We start from the raw sequence: 23,705 nt of genomic DNA, 5'->3' as shown, positions 1-23,705 counted from the left end.
TTTGGGTTTACTAGATTCAAATGGTCCAGATTCCAGAACCCAAGCCGACTACATACTTAAAGATAAGGTATAGTATTTCACGTCCATAAGACCACTTTCAGATGATGAGCGCTGAACGCGCGTTTTGCTATGTGCACGCGTTCGCGTGTGTAGGTACTTCGAGAATAAAATACAAGCAAAACGCGCATTGAGCGCTCATCATTTAAACGTGGCCTAAATTTAAATAAAAGCCGCAAGTGTAATATAAATGATATATTAAAGGTCTCACTACATGTACAGACTGGCGGCGAAGACGATGTCTCTCTTCAGCAGCTTGATGGCGTCGCTAAACTTGTTCTCTAGGTCGGTGTTGCCGATGTTCTTGGCGGCTTGGCACAGCTGCCGTAGGACTTCTTCTAGGCGACGCATGCAGCGGATTATTGAACCTGGAAAGGCATTGATTTTCCTCAAGATACAGCACAATTGAATGGTAAAATTGTTTCATTATTTCCAACGTTTGGTTCCATAACAAGCAGCTCCTTGGTCTAGTGACGAAAACCTCTAAGGCACGAGTTTCAACGTTTAAATGAGACTAACGTGGCCAGTTTGGTTAGAAACATCAGAGTTGGAGAACTATATTGCTTGAATTGCTTCATCAACATATGATTATTACGAAATTGGCCGCTACTTATAATAATCAAAAAGCATCCTCTCTAAAGATATCGAAGTCTTGGCCAGATTCCGTGTCACTGATTTCTCATCATCTTACCTCAAATCATTTTAATTGAACACAAATCGAAAAACAAAAAAGAGCATAATATTTTGTATTTCTTCAGTTCCTTGTGTTTAATAAAAAGTGAATTATCTATCTGACAGGAAAAAATAAATCAAAGCTTTGCCTACCCTCAAACACGTCGGTCATCTTGCAGATCTGCAGGAAGGAGGCGCCCTTAGACCAGGCGAGTACTACGTCCATGAGCGTCCACTTGAACTTGCTGACGTAGTTATCCTCGTCGAGGTCCATCTTCGCGTCGATCGACACCTTCGCTATTCGGCGCGCGTATTCCTAGAAATAATCGATATTGTATAATCAAGAGCTACCTGAAGACGTCATAGTCCACTGTGGCATGGCATACACATTCTACGGGAAAGTTGCATTTTGATAGCTCATAAAAAGTATATCAATTGCCTATGCCAGAGACTATGGTATGGTATACCTTCGGTAGTAGATACTACCGAAGGTGTGCACGAAAAGCGATTCTCCGCCATCCCGAAATAGAGGCCTGATTCAAACACACGAAGGCTAAACTTAGCGCATGGTGCTGTTTCATATTCACTAAAGAATCTCACATTACCTGCTGTAGTGAAAAGGATGTTATCCACTACCCTGAAACATATAAAGTCCGGACGCCGAGCAGATAGAATTTCGTACAATAACCCCAAGCTACCTATCCTTATCGCACGCGCGTAATTATATTTCGGTCGCGCTCGCACACTCACTGTGCGACGGGCGGCCTGCTATCTGCTCGGTGACCGGACTTTAGCAAACAGCTAGACTTGAAAGAAAATGTTTACCTGCAGCTGATTGCCGGTGGTAGTATTTTGTATCAGTCCGTTGACAACGCCTTTGAATATGAGCGCGGTAAGGGTTAGCTCGTCTGCTCTGATAACGTTAAAAAACCTCCTCGCAAATGTTTAATAGCGTGGGGACATCTATCGACTCGCCACTACAAACTGGTGGCAGATTTCACTCAACAGATGGCGGTGATACAAACTTACTATGGCACACTTCTCCGCGTCTAAAAACCTGCATCGCGGTAGTGGTATTTCCTTATTCTAGTGATCGGTCTCCGTTTCCACAACAGCAAACTAAGTTTACCTGCAGTTGCCTAAGCACGCCTCGCATCTCTTCGCCGGTGGTGGAGTTCTGCGAGGAGTTCTCGTCGCACACAAAACAGCTGACCAACGCCGCGCTTTGTTCCGACGACAGCGCGTTGAACACGCCGTTGAATATCAGCTCGGTTAGGAGTAGCTCGTCCGCACTGGTTAGAAAAAAGTTTGAGAGGTTAATAAAACAATAAAAGACTGGTGATGAATGGCTTAAGCCGCTCGTATAAACTTTTACTGGCCAGTATTAACGACACTTAAAATAAAAGTATAGTCAAGAAAAGATTAAGGCCTGTCAACAACATCAGATTTGGTGTCCACTGCAGGAGAACGACTTTTTACCAGAAGCAAATGAAGGATTTTACTTTCATGCGTGTATTGGTAGTAATGTCACACTTCAACCAATCGCTGGCTTTCAACTATGCGAGCCGACAACTTGGTATAGCTATTCAATATAGCATTGGTAAAAATTGGCAGGATGGCGAGGACGATGAAAGATATCGATAGGTAAAAAAACTTGATTTGACACATTTTTATTCGTATGAATCCTTCAATCGACTCGATTCTTTAATCAATGAACGAGTTTATAGTTGCAAATGCAAAATTATGTACCAAAAATAAAAATGCAAAATTACCTGCTCAATTCACAAGCTATCCGACCCTTCATCTCTATGACGTCAGCAGTGGTGCAGTACCCCAGTCGCCTGAGCACTCGTTTTCTCTTCTTCAGCTCATCCATTTGCAGTATGCTCTTGGCTTTCCTTAGTTCGGACTTCACTTGGTTCAATTCTTCTAATAGTTCCTGTTTCTTCTCGTAGGAAGCCGTTAGGGCTCCGCGATTTTTGTCAACGTGGAGAGGGTGTGCGTAAAGTCTAGAAACAATGATCATCTGCTATTGAAATGTCTACCTTAAATCCTCAAGTTTATGGACGAAAATAGCCCAATGGATTGGGTGTCAGACTGCCAATTCGAGAGAATTCGATCTCTGCCGAACGCTCAACTATTTTATTAAACCCACTGCTAAGACAAACATAATTATATTTAGCTGGAAGGGTTTGTTTTAAAACATGATAAGATACAAAGGCTTTCGGCTGAAACGACGAAGATACAAAGTTCATAATGTTGTCATGGAGAATGAGTAAGGCCCAGAACGCGACCAGTTTGAAACGTCGTCATGTGTGGTCTCTCAACGGAATCTATGGCAGAAACTTAGATGCAACTCAAAAGTAACTAGTTGCAGTTTCGTTGCAGTTGTGTATCACCGTGTGTTCTGGGACTAAGGAATAAATCTACTCACCTTTCTTCCAGCTTTTCTATTCTGTCAACACACTCTTTGAACACTTTGTCCTCTATCTTCATGTCTTTGATCGGGTTTAGCAGCGGGGGTCCCTCAGGGAACCTTTTCTTCACTTCCCCTATGGTCTTTAGTACCGACTTGCGGCTGTCGGGAGGTCGCAAGTCCTTAGGATAGTACACGCGAAGCGAACTGATCTGGTAGATCAGGGTGTGAAGAACCGGCACAACTTCTACGTCACCTGACTGGAATAATAATAAAGCAACTATAGTCATGGAAAGTATGTACGTTCATAAAAATGAATTAGGCTGAGATGCACCACCTAACTTTAACGGTAACTCTGTAACGATAATTGTATGGAGTTTGACAGATTTTTGACGTTTGTTAATATCAAAGTAAGATGGTGCAACCCAGCCGTAGTCTAAAGATTTTTAAAGTTATCAGAGCTATTATTTCTATAGAGGAAATCGAAACACGAATTTTAGATTTAAAGTATGATTTTTAAATATTCATATTGACCAATAAAACATTCGCTTGATAAATCTACAATACAACCGCTAGTGAATGGACCGACAACCTCAAGAAGACAGCTGGCAGCAGCTAATTAAAAAGCTGAAGGTCGTTCTTTATGACTTTTGCTGTGGGATTACGTCCATGGGAGGCTTACATCAAATATTATACTGTATTGGCTGAAATGATGTTATAGAATGATGGAGGGGTCTTTACCTCACCAGGAGGGCAGGGCACGTTGGTATCGATCTCGTCTCCTACAGCTTTTTTCACGTGCAGCAGTATGTCCACTACGATAGCTGGCTCTGCGGTCAGTGGGTTCTGATCCTTGTCCTTATCTTTTTTGCCCCGGTTCATCTTGTGTCGGAAGTTCACTATTATACCCCAGTCGTATTCGTATTTTTCGGTTTTCACCTATAAAAATAATTACAAACGTTAAAAGTGCTAAAGCAAACTCAAGACGTGCTACTTGAACGTTTCGTTACTTCTGTCCATGAAGAGATGCGCTATAGATCAGCTGCAAGCGCGTGTATGAGGCGATGAAGTGCTCCTGCACAGTTAATGCGTCGAAACTCCTGCTGTCTCGCTGTACACCTACGAGAAAGAGAGAGATGCTCCGTGATTACCTTGACCAGCCTGCCCGGCTGCAGGAAAGGCTTGAGGTACTCCGGACGCGTGATAAAGGCGCGGAACTGCGCGCCCAAGAGATCCAGCTGCGAGCGCGTGCTACAGTACGAAGCGATGGAGTGCTCCTCTTGAACCATTAACGCACCGTGCTCCTGCTGTCTCGCTCTACGCTTACGAGAGAGAAAGAGAGAGACGCTCCGTGCTTACCTTGACCAGCCTGCCCGGCTGCAGGAAAGGCTTGAGGTACTCCGGGCGCGTGATGAAGGAACGGAACTGCGCGCCCAAGAGATCCAGCTGCGAGCGCGTGCTACAATACGAGGCTATGGAGTGCTCCTCTTGAACCGTCAGCGCGTCGTATTCTTTTTGCTTTGCTTTCACCTCTGGGAGAGAGAGATACATACATACTATTTAATGAAAATCGCCTCTATTGTTACTACATAAGGTGCTAGTGCTACAATATTGAGGACATGTTAAACTGATAATCACAAATAACACAGCAGGTTATAATGGCATACATAATAAGGTAGCAAAACTCTAAAATAACCCTGAAAAGTGAGTATTTTTTTTAATTTGTTGCATAATTTGATTATAAATGTTATCAATAACTTACTGTCTATGAGATCCGGTATGGCTGCCTGATTTTGGAACTGAAAGAAACTTCTTTCTAACATGTATTCTGGGTTGATCTCCTCCACTCTCAGTAGATTCAGGACCTAAAGAGCAAGTATAATTTAGCAAATTAAAATAGCTCGTATTATTTTGTAAAAAGCTTTCGTTTGTATAGATATCTTACCATATTGTAAGTGAGATGGAAAGCAGAATTGATAGGGTCAGCCTTGCCTTGTACCATGTTCTTAACAACACTCGGAGTGACCTTCTGGTCTATCATCAGGATGACGATACCCTTGTCGTCAAGTCCTCGACGTCCCGCGCGACCAGACATCTGGATATACTCGCCAGACGTTATCTGAATAAAAGTTTATAGTCAGTTAACTCTTTCTGTCTAAAGTGATTGAAAGAAGACAAAAATGTGTAAAATTTTTTCAACAATTTATTTGATGGTGGCTGAATAGTTGCCAGCTGAAGTTTACGAAATGAAAATAAGGTTCAATTTGTACGTCAGTCAAATGTTAGTTGAACATAGTATGTTGGACAGGTTTTCTACTTATAACTTGTGTTGTTATTCTAAGAGTTTCATTTTATATTGTCAACTTACATATCGGAAGTCCTTTCCGTCAAATTTCTGGCAACTGGTGAACACCACTGTTCTAGCAGGCATGTTCAAGCCCATAGCAAAGGTTTCTGTCGCGAATAGTGCCTAAAAATATTACCATCATTAAAAAAAATATTAACAATATTACAAAATTACTTCAATAAAGTATACCATACTTTTATAAGCCCAAGACCGAACAAGATCTCAATAGTCTCCTTGAGTATAGGTAAAAGACCACCATGATGGATGCCAATGCCGCGTCGCAGCAGAGGAATTACGTTTTCCACCTGAGGTAGCTTTCTATCTTCTTCTGAGAGAACATCCATTGCATTGTTGAATACTTCGTCCACTAATTTCTTTTCTTCAACTGTAACATAATTTTATGAATAAGCAAGTAATTTTGAAACCTAGCAAAGCTTAAACGTTTGTGAAATGATATAATAAATAAGTATTTCAAATTGGTAATGAGACTAAAAGATCAATTTTTTTTTCAGATCTATACTTACTTTTCTTTTTGTCACTTTTAAGATACAAGTTCGAAGCCGACTTCACGCAGCAGCAGCATGCGACGTGTAGCCGGGACATTTATTTTCATATTTTGATGATGCGTTATGCTAAAGCCTGGTCCGTGAGCACGTAGAATTTTGTCCAATGACCCCAAGCTACCCATCCTTATCGCTCGCGCGTAATTATATTGCTGTCGCGACTGTGCGACGGGCGCCCTCAGTGAGTGTGCGATGAGGATACTACCCAGCTTGGGGTCATTGGACAAAATTCTACGTGCTCACGGACCAGGCTTTAGCAACGGATGCTATTTTATAGAAATACACAAAAAGTAGTAGTGTCGCAACGACACGTCGTCGACTACGAAATCATAGCTTAATCCTATTTTACAATATAACTGACGATTATTTGGATACATCTCTGGGACAACGANAAGCAACTCTCAAACTCACTTGTATTAAAATCAAGCTTCGCCATCTGCATGGCATACGCCTCGCAGTCCTTCTTACTGAAACTGAAGATGATAACCGGCGCGAAGTTCCTCTCCATGATCATCTTGACGATATTGAATATATTCGTCTGGTTGTTGCCGCGGGGCCCACCGCGCCGCCCGCGTTGGTCTCCCTTGCCCGCGTCGCCGGCGTTGCCGAGCACCGCCATGGCTGTATTGAAGTTGTCCTCTTTGAACATGCCCTGAGGAAATGTTCACTGGTTTATTTGTGCTATGTTATTGATAGAGGTTTAAATTGGTCAAATCAAAACTGATGAAGTCCAGCAAGGGGAAGTTCATGGGTTCAATTCCCGCCTTAGACAGTTCGATTTTTTCAAGTTATTCATAATGATGAAGTCTTGTATAAATAACAAACATGTGAAGTTCAATTCATTGCAGTGTTGAAGTTTTTTTTTATGCAAGACAAGGCAGGTATTTGACCGCAATCGCACCTGATGTTAAGTGAGATGGTACATAATCTGCCCTGTAAGTGCCTATTCACACTCGCCTTGAAAAGGTTGTCAAGATGTCCTCTTTGAACATGCCCTGAGGAAATATTTACTGTTTTATTTGTGTGTTATTGATAGTTTGAAGTGGCTAAAACTGATGATGTCTTGTACAAATAACAAGCAAGTGAAGTTCAATTCAGGAATTTACGTTTGTTTCGAAATTTACCTGAAATTAGTCAAATGTAAGTTACTCGAGATAGCATTTTGGCTTCTTAAGTTAACTTTTGAAAAGTAAACTCTTATTAGATCTTTTTTAATCTGATATAATTAGATTTTTAGATTAACACTGTTTTGGGCTGCATAAATACTCCAAAATACAATTCAAGGTGGATTGGATTTTACAAATCATTTATAATAAAAAAAATTACTGATGAAGATCTATCATAAAACTCACCTTTTCATCAACAACCAGATGTATACCATCGCCACCAGCTGGGAATATGTAATGCTGTAGTGGCGTGGGTCTGTATTCGGTGTACACCACGTGGCAAGGCTGCGAGTGCAGCCGACAGACCCACTCGGCGAACTGACGCGCATTGGGGATCGTGGCAGACAGGAAAACGTAGTGCACATTGTCGGGTAGAAGAATCAATGTCTCTGTAATAAGAAATTAAAGAAATAGTTTGATTTAGATGAGCTAGATTCAAGTATTTACTTGTCACAAACAAGTTACTACCACAGTGTACAATAGTGGTATTATAAGACAAAATTTACTTAAGTTTTCTACAAACTACAAGAAAATTGTATATGTATAAAAGAGTTTACCTTCCCAGACAACACCTCTCTCTTTATCTCTCATATAATGGATTTCATCAAAGATAACCCAACCGACTTCTCTCATTACTTCTGAACCTCTGTATAACATGTTTCTTAAAATCTGAAAACAAATTCAACATAATTGAAATTTCAAAAACAAATCTTGTATTATGCCAGAAAAGTGTATATGTAAAATTTCAAATTTTTGTGAACATTATTTGAATTTAAACATTTTCTTATATTAAGAATTAGCTTTTACACACACAACACAATTAAAATGTCAATAGTGTTAAGATTGCAGGATATTGTGTAAAAATATTAATTTTAAATTATGTTCAGTTTTCTTACCTCAGTGGTCATAATAAGACATGAAGCTGATGGATTAATTGTTACGTCTCCGGTTATCAAACCTACATCATGGAACTCTTCCGAGAACTCTCTGTACTTCTGATTGGACAGAGCTTTTATAGGTGTTGTGTATATGACTCTCTGCTTATTCTTTAGAGACAGCGCTATGGCATACCTAGTATAAAAAAGTTTCAATTATAAATATATATTCGTAAATAATATAGAACAAAACTTGAGTAATGAAATAATTAAAAACAAAAGACTTACTCTGCCACCACTGTTTTTCCAGCAGAGGTGTGGGCAGACACCAACACAGACTGTAGGTTATCAATGCACAAGATTGCTTCCTTTTGAAACGGATCCAAAATGAAGCTGTACTGTTTGGCTGGTTCACCAGTGATAGGTACGAGTGCAGCATAATCATGGTTGGGTGGTATAGCCACCTCGTGCGTACAGCCTTCGTGGGTTTCCAAAGTATGAATTACTATCCGTGAGCTCAAGAGTTCTACACTACAAAATTACAATAACATTTTTATAGAATAGTCGATATTATATTTAAAGATACATTTTATGGCGTTGAAATGATGCTTTAAACAATAAATAACGTATCTCTCTTACTTTATATCACTGATCAACTCAGCATCATCTTCATCATTCTTAGCTCTCTTAGTTTGAGTGGTATCTGCATACTGCACCTCTTCGTGTGGTCTCTTGCTACTTACAGGTTCTACTTCAAGCTGACTATCTTCATTATTACTACGAAAAAGGAAGAAAAATACTGTAGTTTAATAAATCATACACCATTATGCATATTAGAGGTTAGGTTTACACATACGACTTATCCTTGTCCTTCGGGACATTTGGGAACTGAACTGCAGCTTCGTTCTGTTCACTTTCTTCAAAACAATCAAATAAATTGCCTATATCCGCCATAATTACTNCTTATGTGGAAACTTGTATGAATCGTTATTCAGAAGTTTAATTTACCAGAACTACAACAGTTATTTTTTTATCGATCGGAACATAAGTTTTTTACTGTTTCGCGGATTTACCCACAAACAATGCGTCCGTTCATGAAATGAATGACGTTGACGTTTGTTTTTTTTTTAATTTATTTCTTCGAAAACTAGGGAGGTGCATTGACCGACTCGTGTATATATTTTATATACATTACGATGATCTGATATTTATTAGAGAATTTTTAATCTGTACAATATATTTTTAGCAATGGCAACATTTGGTATGACTCAATGGTCACGTGATCATTCAAGAAGCTTGGGTTTACGATCAGTGGTGCCAGATTAGGCGAATTATCGCCATTTAGGCTACCTCTGGGGGTCAAATGGCGACCAAAAAATGCAAACGGCTACCGGTAGCCAATTAGGCTACCTAGAAAATAAGATCGGGCTATTTAGGCTAATTCAGGATTACCTTGGAAAAATAAATCCTAACCTAGTATTCCGTAATTCAGTTAGTTTTTTAAAATGACCCCTACCCCCTTTTACTACTCTAAAAAGTCCAAACTCCATACTAAATCCGTCAATTTTTTTCTAAGTGTCAGTTCCATACAAATTACGTTCGAAAACTCGGTTATTCGGCTAAGTCCTGCACCCTCTTTGCTACACCCTAACCGTACATAAATAATAATTATCAAAATCTGTTTACTTTACACATTACTGGTGGGCCAGCTGGTATTCTATACAATGCCTAGGAATTAAAGTATTTATTGAACAATAATATTTTAAACATTGCCTACGCGCCCCAGGCATTGATTTTACCCATTGACTAGGGATTGTATAGAATTCCTAAGTTATACAAATTGCCGGCATTGCCGCTAACACATACAATAAGCACACATTTACACGCAATATAAATACACAATTAAGAAAACAACATGGCGGCAATATAGGAAATGTGTGTGTGTGTGTGTGTGCGTGTGCGTGTGCGTGTGTGTGTAGTTGTCAGCTGATTGCCTATATTGCAGCCATGTTGATTTCTTGAATCTTGATACTCGGCACAAGTCAGGTAGTTAGTGACGTCACATAAAAATGTTGCCAGAATGAGTAGGCTGACCAAACATTATTATCTATCTCTTTTTTGTTAAGTTAGAAAGTTAGAAAGAGTAAGTAGTTCTGGTAAGTTAGAAAGACATAAACAGTGTTTGTCATTATGTGTCGATTTGATATGTATTTTTGTATACTTACCTCAAAATGTTAGGCGAATTAGGCTACTTCAGGAAAAAAAAATATTAGGCGATTTAGGCTACTCGGTAGGAAAAATTAGGCGAATTGAGTTGGCTGATAACTGGCAACCCTNTAATTACTATTAAAAACACTTTATTTTATCATTGCTCAGTAATACAAACAATGCGTCCGTTCATGAAATGAATGACGTTGACGTTTGTTTTTTTAAATTTATTTCTTCGAAAACTAGGGAGGTGAATTCACCGGCTCGTGTATATATTTTGTATACATTGCGAAGCGATGATCTGTTGCGCCGGGTAGTTATTAGAAAATTTTTAATCTGTACAATATATTTTTAGCAATGGCAACATTTGGTATGACTCAATGGTCACGTGACCATTCAAGAAGCTTGGGTTTACGATTTGATTGGTGCATTTCTGTGGATTTCTTCCGTGAACTCCGCTTGACTCGGTGTAGCGTGTGTGAAGATTATTTTTGTGCTTATTTTGTTTGCCGTGACTGAAAAACTTAGCTACAATGTCATCAAAAACAAAAAAGAGTGTAACATCTTCTACAAACATTAGTGTGGTGTCTTCAGTGCAAAGCCCACCGCAATCCAGCACTCCTGTTGGTAGCCGCCCTTCTAGCTCTGCCGGCCGGCCCAACAGTCCCCTAAGTCCAACAAGACACAGTCGTCTTCAGGAAAAAGATGCCCTCCAAAATCTCAATGACCGTCTGGCGGCATACATCGACAAAGTCCGTCAACTGGAAAGTGAAAATTCTGGACTACGCCGGGAGATCCAAACCACACAGGAGGTGGTTACCCGCGAGGTTTCCAATATCAAGGGAATGTACGAACATGAGCTCCAGGATGCCAGAAAATTGTTAGATGACACATCTCGTGAGAAGGCCAAATTGGAAATTGATTTGAAGAGGTTGTACGAGGAGAATGACGATCTGAAGAAGCGGTATGTTTATTTTTACTTTTACTCCTTTACTTCATTTCATGATATTTAATGTAAATATCTTGGTAGCATTGGTAATTCCTTCCGGCTAACCTTACCGCGAAGTTTACGTCATCGGCGGCGTTTCGGTGCGGGCGCGGTGACGAGCGTGCGACCTCGCTTTTACGACACAGTGACATCATAGCTAGATTTAACTGAACCAATCACAGGAACTACAAGCTTCTCAAGACACATAATAATACATGACAATTTATTTTACCCACAGGTGTAGGTACATCTACTAACAGGTGTTTGTAAACAATGTGAATCTCTGTTTACATCTCTTTAATTTCTCTCTATCTGTAAACCATTATCTTAACCCACTGATAATGATCTTCTTATCATTTGTCACTCTGCCTGCTCTGTAAATAAACTGAACATTTTTGTTATAAATATGAAATAACGTAAAAACATTTTATAGGTACATACAATAAAATACCGACCAACCTAAATAAAAATCTATTTATGTCAAGGTGAGGTGTGTTGTCATAATCATTTTAACCTCGTAAGCCCGGATGTGCCACAGAAGGAACTAAAACTTTGTAGTCAGTAACGCCGAGACATTTTCGGAAGTGATTTCGAAGTATCGCCGGATGTGCCTTTNACAAATTATTCGTTCTTCTAAAAGCACATTCGGCGATACTTAGAAGTCGACAAAATTTACTCTTCGGTCTTACGAGGTTAAGATACAACGGAGCCCCATTATCTGAATTTCAAGTTTCTGTCTAATGAGAATGACACTTACTGTATCAGTTTAATTATTTTCAGTTCAGGAAGCGACTTTCTAATTAATTCTGTTTATCACCAACCTTTTTTGAAGCCAAGCAACAAGGTTAAATGTTTGTTGTTCATTTTAAAAACCAATGTGATGATATAGTAATTTAATTTAATAAATGCATGATCACTTGTACCTTAATTCACAACTGGGCAAATCTATGTAATTTTAGTTTTAAGTTCTGTTTTCCTCTAAATTCTTGCTTATATAATTTTAAGAATCCCAACACATTAGGCTTTATATTTCTATTGCAAAATCATGTTTATACAACTACGAAAAATAATCTATACTAATATTATAAAGCTGAAGAGTTTGTTTGTTTGTTTACTTGAAAGTGCTAATCTCCGGAACTACTGGTCCGATTTGAAAAATTCTTTCAGTGTTAGATAGCCCATTTATTGAGGAAGGCTATATGCTATTACAACATCACGCTAGGATCAATAGGAGCAGAGCAATAATGAAAATTGTTGCGAAAACGGGTTTTCACATGTACGAAGTCGCGGGCACAGTTAGTTACCTTGATATACCTTTATATCATACTTACTTTATTAGTTCCTCATTTAATAATATCTATAGGATTCCAAACATTTGTCTGCTATCTTGATATTAACCTTAAGTATGGTATTGTCTTATCATTGTTATTTTGCTTTGTATAATTTGAGATTAATGCTGAATGTTAACCTTGACTCACTTTTTGTCTGTAATTAGTGGTGTCAAGTTTGCACATACAACTGTCCATTCATATTAGAAACCAAGCAAAAAATATTCTCACCATTCAATGTGGAATAGTTATCATGTCTTTAACAAAATGTTATTATTTCTTAAGGTTTTTTAGTAATCAGGTGTGGTCATTGCATATTACAAGGTCAATAAACTCTCGAACCCGATTTGCCCGCATCAACATTGGAACATGAGCGTATGGTACTTTTTGCAACCTTATACCTTTGTATTAAGGTTCACACAACTGTCAAACGTAAGTTTTCGAATGCCGAGCCGGCCGAATCGGGTTCGGGCTGTGCTGAAGGTTTTGTCGTGGGCGGGTATTGAACATGAACACCCACCTTATTTTTTTCTAATGAATCTGAAACATCGTTAAAGGTTTTTGGAAGCCTCTTTTCTAAATTCTTATTTAGCTCCTAGGACGTGGCATAGACCGACACACGGTGCTCTATAAATATGCAATAAAACGGAACCCCTCTCGTGATCACTGATCCCCCACATTGCATGCTATATTTACCTAAGATAACATTTTGCACATGTTGTTCACCATCTAAGAACACCTAATGTTATTAATCTCATCCTTATTGTATTTTAAGAAGGAGTAGTTTAAGGAAACTAACAGCAGAGTTTCAACTTACGGAGCTTCGTTATTTACTTTATGTTCGAGGATTTTATTACGTACCTACCAGTTGTGTGGGCTCAATTTTCGAATTTAGAGACTTACGTCATGATCATTGGTATTCTGAGTATTTAACCTTGAAGTTCGGACTAATATTAGGAGCTTACTTAATCGCATCGTAGGTACCGGCTGGACAACAGTGTCGTCACACTCGACATCATCGCACCCAAACCGAATGTTTGCGTAAGCAAAGTTAACGCGCGCCGAAGCTAGCTGGATCAATAGTATTTTTGTCCGTCTTGCCATAAGTTATTTTTGACTGCCGACTATGGGGCGCAATATTTGGAAGTGGGTCACCCGACTTCCCCTTTCTCTTTAATTTTCGTTGATCACGCATTGCCCGCCGTAAATGTAAATCGGCCAAGGCCCCATGCGGGCTCGCGGCCCCCGCGATGCGATACGACGTCGTTCGTATCACGGGAATCGGGTGAATTTGAATTATTTTGGAGCAGCTGGCGTGGCTTAACGTGGACATGCTACCGAGCAACAGCACGCGCGGGAACCGGATAGAGCGCAGCGGCGTGTTTACAAAAACATTCCGTGTGTCGTTGCGCAACACTAGTTAGCGTTGCTCATAGAGACGATTCGGGTTTGCCTCGCGCCGATGTCACGGTTGAAAGTTTACAATAACTTGACCCTCTTTTTATGTATGAGTTTTAGCCGGAGGAAAACAAAACCAAAATTAAAGAATTCTAATCTAATCAGAGGTACCTACTAAAGTTATAATTAATGTTATTACTACTTTACTAGACATTAGAAACTTTCCACAATCTTAATATCCATCCATAATTTTTCAGACTAGACAAAAAGACCAAAGACTGCACACAGGCAGAGAATCTGGCGCGTCACTACGAGACCCGCTTCACAGAGGAAAGCAACAAATACAACACAGCACTTGCTGATAAGAAGAAAGCTCAAGATGAAGCCAGAGTAAGAAATTATCTTTAATCTACTACATTCTACATGTTACTATCTCGCCAATCGCCATTCAATCCACCCCCTTATTTAAAATACAGACAGTATTGCCTCTTTTGCTGGTTTTGACAGTAACTGCCTCATTTTTAGGGACTGACAAAAACATTTGCAACTAAATAGATACTCACACAAACCACGTACTCTTCAATACTAATTTCTGTTATTCCCAAAGGAACTGGCCAAAGAACTGGAGAAACTGCGCAAGGTGTACGCCGACACGCGCAAGACTCTGGAAGAGGAGATGCTTTGCCGCATCGACATGGAGAACACGGTGCAGAGCCTCCGCGAGGAGCTGTCGTTCAAGGACCAGGTGTTCCAGCAGGAGCTTCAGGAGACCCGCACCCGCCGTCAAGTGGAAATCTCCGAGATTGGTGAGTAGATTGACTATATTATATTTAAAACTTTGACTCAAGGAACCCCCTGAAGTTAGGATGATCGTGAAAAAGTATACAGAACCTCCTGAAATAAGGGAAGCTGGGCGACTTCTTGAAAGAAAACAGGCAATCTTTTCAACTACAATTTTCAAACCCTTCAAGCCCCGCGAATAGCACACAACTGGAGAATACAATCCCGAGCATGTTTTTCGATCCCGGGATTACGGGATTTTTAATGGGTAATCCCGGGACTATCCCGGGATCAGCCTTATGTGGAAATTGGGTTCGATCATTGGAAATGTTGTGATAGGGAAGGTAATACGATAGATAATAATACAAAGTAATAAAAACTACCTGTCATAAGGGCATTTTATGGAGAAAGGAGACTGGGCGAAAGTGGTCCGTGAACCAATAGCGACACTTGTGTTATTTATGTAGGGATACCTCAACTACCCACCCACCCGAAAGGGCATCAAAATCTGACCCGGCAGTTTTGAGAAAAAAAGCAGCAAAGCTCTAAAATATAAGAAGCTAGTAAAACAACTTTTATTTTTCATTTGATATATTTTATTTATCAATAATAGTAGTCTAAAAATTCAGCTGGACGTAATATACCTACATTCTTCAAACCTAACCCAAGACAGATACCATATTATTGTCATAATGTGACTGCAGCATCCTAGAGTACGCATGCCAGATTTGCATGTGCAATAATAATGCTTAAGTGCATCCAACCCACGCCTGTTTTCATCTACCAAAATGTAGCAATTATAAATTCGCGCGTGCGCATGTCTTAACTTGAATTATATTGGGTTAGCCTGTAACAATAGTAAATGTGTGTGTATGTAAATAAATAAATAAATAAAATATATTAAATGAAAAATATAAGTTGTTTTACTAGCTTCTTATATTTTGGTGCTTTGCTGCTTTTTTTTTCTAAAAACTGCCGGGTCACATTTTGATGCCCCTTCGGGTGGGTGGGTAGTTGAGGTATCCCTACATAAATAACACAACAGTGTCGCTATTGCTTTACGGACCACTTTTCATACAAATGTGTCCAGTCTCTTTTATCAAATAATAAAAAAAACTCGAATTTAAAAGCAGATTTTTTCAAAAAGTATCATTTTTTATTATTTGTTGGCATTTTCTGAGTATTTTGTGTATTTTTTTAGTATCGCCTGTTATTTAGCATTATTACTGTTTTTNACAGCCACTTGGGGTTTGATGGATTAACGTCACCAATAAAACTATATCTATCCAAAAAAGTAACAAAAATACACCACATATTATAATGGCGCGAAAACAGCCACCTAATAAAAGTGGATACGCTTCATTCTTTGCCTTACTGTGATTACCCAGCCTTTCTGCTATAAATAAAAAACGCGCGACCACCGGCATTTAATCGGACCAGTCGGTTTGAATTCCTATCCTAATACATAATTTAGTCAAACCGGCAGTTCAACGCCCTAATGAAACCTGGGTTAAATGGTTTAGGATAAAATGCTATACGAAATGCTTGACTTGGTTAATAAAATAACTGATTGGAATTCCTGAATTAACATTTGTTTCGTTACGTTATGATGTCAAACGCGATCGCAAAGATATTAAAGATATAAGGCGGCGTTATTGTCGATTATGAACAATAAATATTAATTATTGATACGATTCCAATACAAATACGTAATATAGTTATGTATATCAATACCATTTAGTAGCGTAATCCACGCCAAATCCTGAACATGATAACATTCAACCACGAATTTCGTTTCATTTTATCGCTAAACTTTAAAATGCGGCATTATGTATGCCTTGAATTCACCTTGAAATGTCTCAATGTTAAGGATCGTTGCGAAGAACGGAACACGCAGACTGTCTAGGTAGAATTAATGCAGTTGTTTACCTTCTCTTTTCACAAAAGGCGCTATAAAACACCGCTACACTAAGTGATCATCTATTTTTAGTTTTAATTGGATGTAAAGTCATTGATTTTATATTGCTATTAGAGGTTTATGTAAAATTTAATAAGGGATGATTAACTTCCTATCTAACTGTTAAAACTTGAATTAACCACTGACTTTGAAAACCTACATTTAAACTAATTTATATTTCACAATACGATACTATGAATCTATGAATAATATCATTAAAGATTTATTTAATATATTATCCTGATTAAGTCTGCATTCGTCATACAATTCTGTCGAATTCAATATTACGAAGTCACTGTAAAAATATACTTTTAAACAATAATTGATCATCGCATATGATGAGTCATTCAAAATTTAATGACGGTCTACATTAATTATGTTAATTGGTATGCTTCGTCAGGTAATAATAAAAAAAAAACTATCAGGTACATACATACTGTATCATGCAACTATTGGGTATAGTAATGCTTGTGCAATAACATGTTATTGTTTTGTACTGGATATAACCGTGCTATTTTCACTATAAATTACACCTAAATACAAAATTTCACGAATTACCAAACACCTGTGCTCTGGTGTATTGTGTTGTACTTATGCTGCTGATTGCCGATGGTGTTGTTTGTTTATTTATCGTCATAAAAGAAAAGTGTTATTTTGAAATGCGCGTAAAATACGGAATTCTTAGAACAACTCCAAAATTATTATCCATAAAAATGGTGGCTGATTTATATCTCTGGTATACGATTCACAACTGGCGCAGCAATTTTTGGTCCTCCTAATCCCAAAGCAGTAAATAGAAGCACATTATGTACTATTTTCTTCATTGTTACATTCTGTACGTGATTTTTTTTAATGCATAACAAGGCAGGTATTGACCGCAATCCTTATGTTAAGTGTTAATAGCATCTGACCGCGGCTTCGCCTGCGTATATTTCCTGCAGTAGAATCTAACGCCGGTATTTCGCGTGGACGCACAGGGTGACACACGAACCAATCTAACGCCCCTATTTAGAAACGATGCTTGCTTAAGTGAAGCAACAAATCGGTCGCACAGCGTTGAATAGAGCTCTGTGATTGGTTCGTGTGTCACCCTGTGTGTCCATGCACACTGAAACCTCATAATAATGTTTGTGAATACGGGCGACAGAGCTCTATTCAACGCTGTGCATTCGATTTGCTGCTTCACTTAAGCAAGCATCGTTTGTGAATACGGGCGTTAGTAACCTGAGTATAACTTATAACTTTCTGTCTTTTGCAGACGGTCGCCTGGCCCAGCAGTATGAAGCCAAGCTGCAGCAGAGTCTGCAAGAACTGCGTGAGCAGCAGGAGGCCAACATCAAGGCCAACCGCGATGACATCGAGGCGCTCTATGAGAACAAGGTAAACAATACACACTTAAACTTAACGCGTCTTCAATGCCAAATGTCAATGGCAATGGGCTAGTGGGGCGTGGCATTGTCACGTGAAAATGTTTAGTTTTGTGGAAATTTTGTATGCAAGTAGGTGTTGTTATTGCTGAATCGTGAAGTTATTTGCAGTAATGCGTAAATGGGTCATGCACTTTTACAGCATAATTAGTTCAGCCATAGATTACTTGTTTCTTTTACAATTTTCAAGCAAGCTATAAGGATATTAATTGCTAAGTTTTAAGTTCATCAATGTTGATCTAAGTAAATAATCCTTGCAATAGTTTTAATTATCAATGTTTGTACTCTTTTGTCCCTAAATAAAACCTTGGCACAGTTTTTAGGTGCGCCGACAGAACGAAGCTTAAGTCAATTTCAAGCATATTGAGGCTATTTAATGGTTGAATTTAAATTAGACCAAACAGGATTAACACCCATATTCACAAACGATGTTTGCTTAAGTGAAGCAGCAAACCGAACGCACAGCGTTGAATAGAGCTCTGCGATTGTTTCATGTGTCACTCTGTGCGTCCACGCGCACTGTGAGACCTCATAATAACGTTTGTGAATACGGGCGAGAATCTATCCCCGGTATCTGAACATTTCACATCTTTATTCATAAGTACCTAGTAGATGGACACGCACGCTCAAACTAAAAAAAAAATATCATGAACTAATATTAAGATTTTGGTTTTTATAATATTTAATATGTTGTTTAGATGAAGAACCTGCAAGCCGCAGCCAACCGCAACAGCTCGGCGGCCACCGTCGCCGTGGAGGAGCTCCGCACTATGCGCACGCGCATCGACAGCCTCAACGCCACGCTCAACGACTTGGAGAACAAGAACGCTGCACTCAGTGTGAGTATACTCCCCCTTAGTCTTCCATCATTCGTTTCAGCCAAAGGATGTCGAGAATTGGGCACCTTTGAAACAATACAGATATACACATCCCCTCATTACTGTCTCTTCCATTCTTCATATTTGCTTTTTTCAACCAAACGTCGTCCATTCATTATGCTTGACAAAGGTCCAAACAAACAAAGGTGACCCGGGGCGATCACCCCCTGGTACCCCCCAGGATTTTGGGGTTACCTACCGATTCGAAAATTGAAAGACAATCGCACCCCAGTATCATGACATAGACCGCAGATGTGCCAGTGAGTACTAATCTGCGCGACTTGTGTCACCCCCTGATGCTTGACACCCGGGGCGGACCGCCCCCACCGCCCCCCTTACGCCGCTAGTGGAAAGGATATAGGATAGACCAGGATAGTTTTTATGTCGAAAAATTTGGAGGATCAATAATAATTATTTGTCATCTTGACAACAAAAAAAAACTAATTTCTAAATAATAGTGTTTTTGAAAATAGGACAAGCGCGCGATAATCCTTTTATGAAAGACTGAAATACACGTGGGCGAAGCGAAGCCCCGCAGCTCCAAAAAATACAGTTATACTTCAGTCATTAAATGATTAGTCATTGTTGCCGATGCGTCATTGCATCCTCCGCGCTCTGTTTAACTCATGAAAGCTCTTATTTCAATGAGATCTTGCAGCATTGTTAAATGACAGTTATTATCTTGTGCGCTGACGGCTACATAATGAAAAAATCCGAAAAGGTCCTGACATTTCAATGGCTATTTAATTTACATATCCATATTTTCAGTGGGCACCTCTGCATTCATTATTTAATTATAAAGTTTTTCATTTAGTTTCGGACTTTATTTACTGAAGTTGCAGTAAACAACACCTTTGACTCATTGTTATTGATAACTAAAATGACAATGTTAGTGTGAATAGCGATAAACAGCTGAGATAACAATATTCAGTGCCTAAAAGACAACTAAGCAAAAATACAAAAACATGTTGATCGATAATATCATCTGTATTTAGCAAACACTGTATGTAACACGTTTTTCGAATTACATAATACATAATTATGGATACCTTTCATTGATTTATTTTACTAACTAATAATATAAGTGTTGCCGAAATATAGCAATACAGGAAAATATTAATGCAAAAGTCAGAGGCAGTAATATCAATAGTATCAATAGCACGGTGGACGGTGTTCAAGTTCCAGCTGTAATTAGCAATCAACACTGTTGATAGCAGGGTTTCAATATCAACTAATAGGAATGTGGATGATATGATACGCATATAAAAAGTTACGATTATACATACCATGGAAGGAATCTAAAGCTAAGCGTCCACATGTCGGTATCGTACGCATCGGACGTATCGCACGCAACACATTGTTATCGGATGTGCGATGCGTACGATGCGGACAGGTGGACGCACTTATATGAGTTTCCATATAAATAATACTACGATCCGTTGCGTGCGATACGTCCGATGCGTACGATACCGACATGTGGATGCTTAGCTTTAGGGACGATACCCATTGACCGGCGCGCGTCAGGGCGTTACACGGCCGTAAAGATAATAGTATTTTATTAACTGTCGAAGTCGAAATTGCTTACAACTGATTAAGACGTTTCAATCCGGACGGATGCGCGAGCATTCGTCGGAAGCCGGTCGGCTCCGAGCGTATTCCAGAGGATAAGCGCGCAGACGCGCATTCCACCGCATTTTTGACCGAACGGACGCTGCGCGCCGACTCAATGTGAATCCTGCCTAATAGATTGCTGAAAAGTGAAAATCATATTTTGTAAAAGTATTGTTCAAAATACCATTGGGATTGACAGTTTCTGACAGTTCATACAAAGCATGTCGATTCAATTGACTATTGTGTCAAGTTCTCAGAATAATGGCGTTTTATTCTACCATCTACAACTCTGCCATCCATCCACAGAACCGCTGCCGCGAGTTAGAGCGTCAACTGGAGTCTGAGCGTGCCCGCCATGCCGAAGACCTGGCGTCTCTGGAGCAGGAATTAGCGCGTCTTCGTGACGAAATGGCGGCGCAACTGCGCGAATACGCAACCCTCATGGACATCAAGATCTCGCTCGATCACGAGATCGCTACTTACCGCACACTGCTCGAGGGAGAGGAGGACAGGTAATGTGACCCTTGTTATGATGAAAATTGTGGATATTTTTCGGCTTTCTCACCACTTTACCTGTCATTTTTGACAATAAAAAATATTGCCGCGTTAATAATATAGTACGTACTTTTATCTGGGTTACAGTGCAGTAAGTCTACCACANGTTAAAGAGGATCCAAAAAATCCGTGGGCGCTACGAGGATAGAAGGAATCTGAAGCTAAGCGTCCACATGTCGGTATCGTACGCATCGGACGTATCGCACGCAACACATTGTATCGGATGTGCGATGCGTACGATGCGGACAGGTGGACGCACTTATATGAGTTTCCATATAAATAATACTACGATCCGTTGCGTGCGATACGTCCGATGCGTACGATACCGACATGTGGACGCTTAGCTTTAGGGACGATACCCATTGACCGGCGCGCGTCAGGGCGTTACACGGCCGTAAAGATAATAGTATTTTATTAACTGTTCTTAGAGTCGAAATTGCTTACAACTAATTAAGACGTGTCAATCCGGACGGATGCGCGAGCATTCGTCGGAAGCCGGTCGGCTCCGAGCGTATTCCAGAGGATAAGCGCGCAGACGCGCATTCCACCGCATTTTTGACCGAACGGACGCTGCGCGCCGACTCAATGTGAATCCTGCCTAATAGATTGCTGAAAAGTGAAAATCATATTTTGTAAAAGTATTGTTCAAAATACCATAGGGATTGACACTTTCTAACAGTTCATACAAAGCATGTCGATTCAATTGACTATGGTTTCCAGTTCCCAAAATAATGGCGTTTTATTCTACCATCTACAACTGTGCCATTCATCCACAGAACCGCTGCCGCGAGTTAGAGCGTCAACTGGAGTCTGAGCGTGCCCGCCACGCCGAAGACTTGGCGTCTCTGGAGCAGGAATTAGCGCGACTTCGTGACGAAATGGCGGCCCAGCTGCGTGAATACGCAACCCTCATGGACATCAAGATTTCGCTCGACCACGAGATCGCCACCTACCGCACACTGCTCGAGGGAGAGGAGGACAGGTAATGTGACCCTTGTTATGATGAAGATATTGGATATTTTTTTGCTTTCTCACGACCTTACCTGAGTTATTTTGACAGTAAAAGAAAAGATAGTTGCATGCTTGACACGTTAGTAATGTACGTACTTTTATTTAGGTTCCAGTGCGGTAAGTCTACCGCATTGTAGCCCGAATAAATCTAGTCAGATTGTGACACGTTTCAGGAAATGACGTATAATAAGTTAACTGAACCTACCACCAGTTTATGATGTACAAAAACTCAGTCAACTTTTGTCACTGTTCACGTAAATTACAATCAGTCTTATGTTGGAAGTACACACTACACACACAACGGTGTAGTCTTCTTCTTTGTAGTAATCTAAACTTGACATGATATACATTATCACGTCACGTGGCATGTACCGACGTAGTTCACCGAACATTTCAATGAAGTCTTAAGATTAGAACTGTAACTTTCTATCCAGGTTGAACCTAACATCCCAGTCGCCCGGTCGCGAGTCCCGCGCCTCTGCCAGCGGGAGCGCCAGCGGTGGTCGCGGCACGCCCGGCCGTCGTGCTACGCCTCTCCGCGCCGCACGCAAACGCACACTGTTGGATGAGAGCGAGGAACGCAGCCTGCACGACTTCAGTGTCACCTCCAGCGCTAAGGGAGACTTGGAAGTGGCTGAGGCCTGCCCCGATGGCACCTTTGTCAAGATCCGCAACAAGGGCAAGAAGGTGAGCCAACAGTTTTCTAGAAAGACATGGTACATATATGTTATTTCCATCTTGCGAACGCGAGTGAGGAGCGCAGCCTGCACGACTTCAGTGTCACCTCCAGCGCTAAAGGAGACTTGGAAGTGGCTGAGGCCTGCCCCGATGGCACCTTTGTCAAGATCCGCAACAAGGGGAAGAAGGTGAGCGAACATTTTTATAGACAGGGATGTTATTTCCAACAAGCGCACGCTGTGACGAGAGCGAGGAGCGCAGCCTGCACGACTTTAGTGTCACCTCCAGCGCTAAGGGAGACTTGGAAGTGGCTGAGGCATCCCCCGATTTACTGTTTTAAACTTACTTCTTTTTTCTAAGTAATTCTGTCGAATTTAGTTTTTACTTTCCTACCAGTAACAAATACATTATTTGATCACAAATAATGTAAAATTCTCTGGATCGAAAAAATCTGTAAATAGAACAGAGTGACTTCGAGCCATAAGACCATGTTGACGTTTAACAAGTAAAGCTCTATTAAAAGTTCAAAACATCGTCTAACGCTTATCCATCCTTCCCCAGGAGCAAAGCCTAGGCGGCTACCAGATCCTTCGCAAGGCTGGCGACCAAGAGACGGTGTTCAAGTTCCACCGCACCGTCAAGCTGGAGCCAGGCGCGGTGGCCACGGTGTGGTCGGCCGACGCGGGCGCCGACCACGACCCGCCGCGCGACATCGTCATGAAGGGACAGAAGTGGTTCGTGGCCGATACCTTCACCACCACGCTGGTTAACAACGACCAGGAGGTAAGGG

At 40.3% G+C, this 23,705-nt stretch overlaps 2 protein-coding genes across 8 annotated transcripts in view; one reads left to right on the top strand and one right to left on the bottom strand.

Moving 5' to 3' along the window:
• Window positions 1–237: 237 nt before the first annotated feature.
• On the bottom strand, window positions 238–10,538 carry Mtr4 (exosome RNA helicase Mtr4). Of its 2 annotated transcripts, none has more exons than XM_028303057.1 (19): window positions 8,953–9,057; window positions 8,736–8,873; window positions 8,385–8,627; window positions 8,118–8,292; window positions 7,779–7,890; window positions 7,408–7,610; window positions 6,467–6,707; window positions 5,687–5,877; window positions 5,514–5,615; window positions 5,091–5,264; window positions 4,908–5,010; window positions 4,571–4,677; window positions 4,297–4,362; window positions 3,887–4,084; window positions 3,164–3,405; window positions 2,502–2,738; window positions 1,859–2,021; window positions 883–1,045; window positions 238–425 (listed from the first exon to the last, which is right to left on the bottom strand). In XM_028303057.1, the coding sequence occupies exons 1-19, from the start codon at window positions 9,048–9,050 to the stop codon at window positions 268–270; spliced, it is 3,114 nt and encodes a 1,037-aa protein (XP_028158858.1). In that variant the 5' UTR covers window positions 9,051–9,057; the 3' UTR covers window positions 238–267. The 2 variants fall into 2 exon arrangements, with proteins under 2 accessions (XP_028158858.1, XP_028158859.1); XM_028303058.1 differs by lacking the exon at window positions 4,297–4,362 and adding an exon at window positions 10,442–10,538 and having other exon boundaries at window positions 268–425; window positions 4,505–4,677.
• Window positions 10,539–10,691: 153 nt separating this feature from the next.
• The window catches only part of LOC114351754 (lamin-C), an 18,998-nt gene continuing 5,984 nt past the window's right edge, over window positions 10,692–23,705 (top strand). For 2 of the 6 annotated variants that reach the window (XM_028303059.1, XM_028303064.1), the window contains exons 1-8: window positions 10,694–11,268; window positions 14,276–14,408; window positions 14,626–14,824; window positions 18,014–18,135; window positions 18,881–19,021; window positions 20,978–21,183; window positions 22,672–22,924; window positions 23,477–23,698. In XM_028303059.1, coding sequence (XP_028158860.1) covers window positions 10,838–11,268; window positions 14,276–14,408; window positions 14,626–14,824; window positions 18,014–18,135; window positions 18,881–19,021; window positions 20,978–21,183; window positions 22,672–22,924; window positions 23,477–23,698 — 1,707 coding nt within the window. In that variant the 5' untranslated portion in view covers window positions 10,694–10,837. Of the gene's footprint in view, window positions 11,269–14,275; window positions 14,409–14,625; window positions 14,825–18,013; window positions 18,136–18,880; window positions 19,022–20,977; window positions 21,184–22,002; window positions 22,209–22,671; window positions 22,925–23,476; window positions 23,699–23,705 lie in introns of all 6 variants that reach the window. The other 4 variants (XM_028303062.1, XM_028303065.1, XM_028303063.1 and 1 more) reach the window with 4 other exon arrangements.

Source organism: Ostrinia furnacalis, unplaced genomic scaffold (assembly GCF_004193835.3).
Source record: "Ostrinia furnacalis isolate ACB-3 unplaced genomic scaffold, ASM419383v2 OfSCF1172, whole genome shotgun sequence".
Classification (NCBI taxonomy): Eukaryota; Metazoa; Arthropoda; class Insecta; order Lepidoptera; family Crambidae; genus Ostrinia; species Ostrinia furnacalis.
Note: the sequence above shows the minus strand (reverse complement) of the source record. Positions and strands in the feature narration are given on the sequence as shown.

What these genes read in the sequence shown, in the direction of transcription:
- Mtr4 (XM_028303058.1), bottom strand. Translation starts at nt 9,050, where the DNA reads ATGGCGGATATAGGCAATTTATTTGATTGTTTTGAAGAAAGTGAACAG. An exon ending in CCGAAGGACAAGGATAAGTC is followed by an intron (nt 8,874 to 8,952) that starts GTATGTGTAAAC and finishes CCTTTTTCGTAG; the next exon opens with TAATAATGAAGATAGTCAGC. An exon ending in TCCATCTCACTTACAATATG is followed by an intron (nt 5,011 to 5,090) that starts GTAAGATATCTA and finishes CTTGCTCTTTAG; the next exon opens with GTCCTGAATCTACTGAGAGT.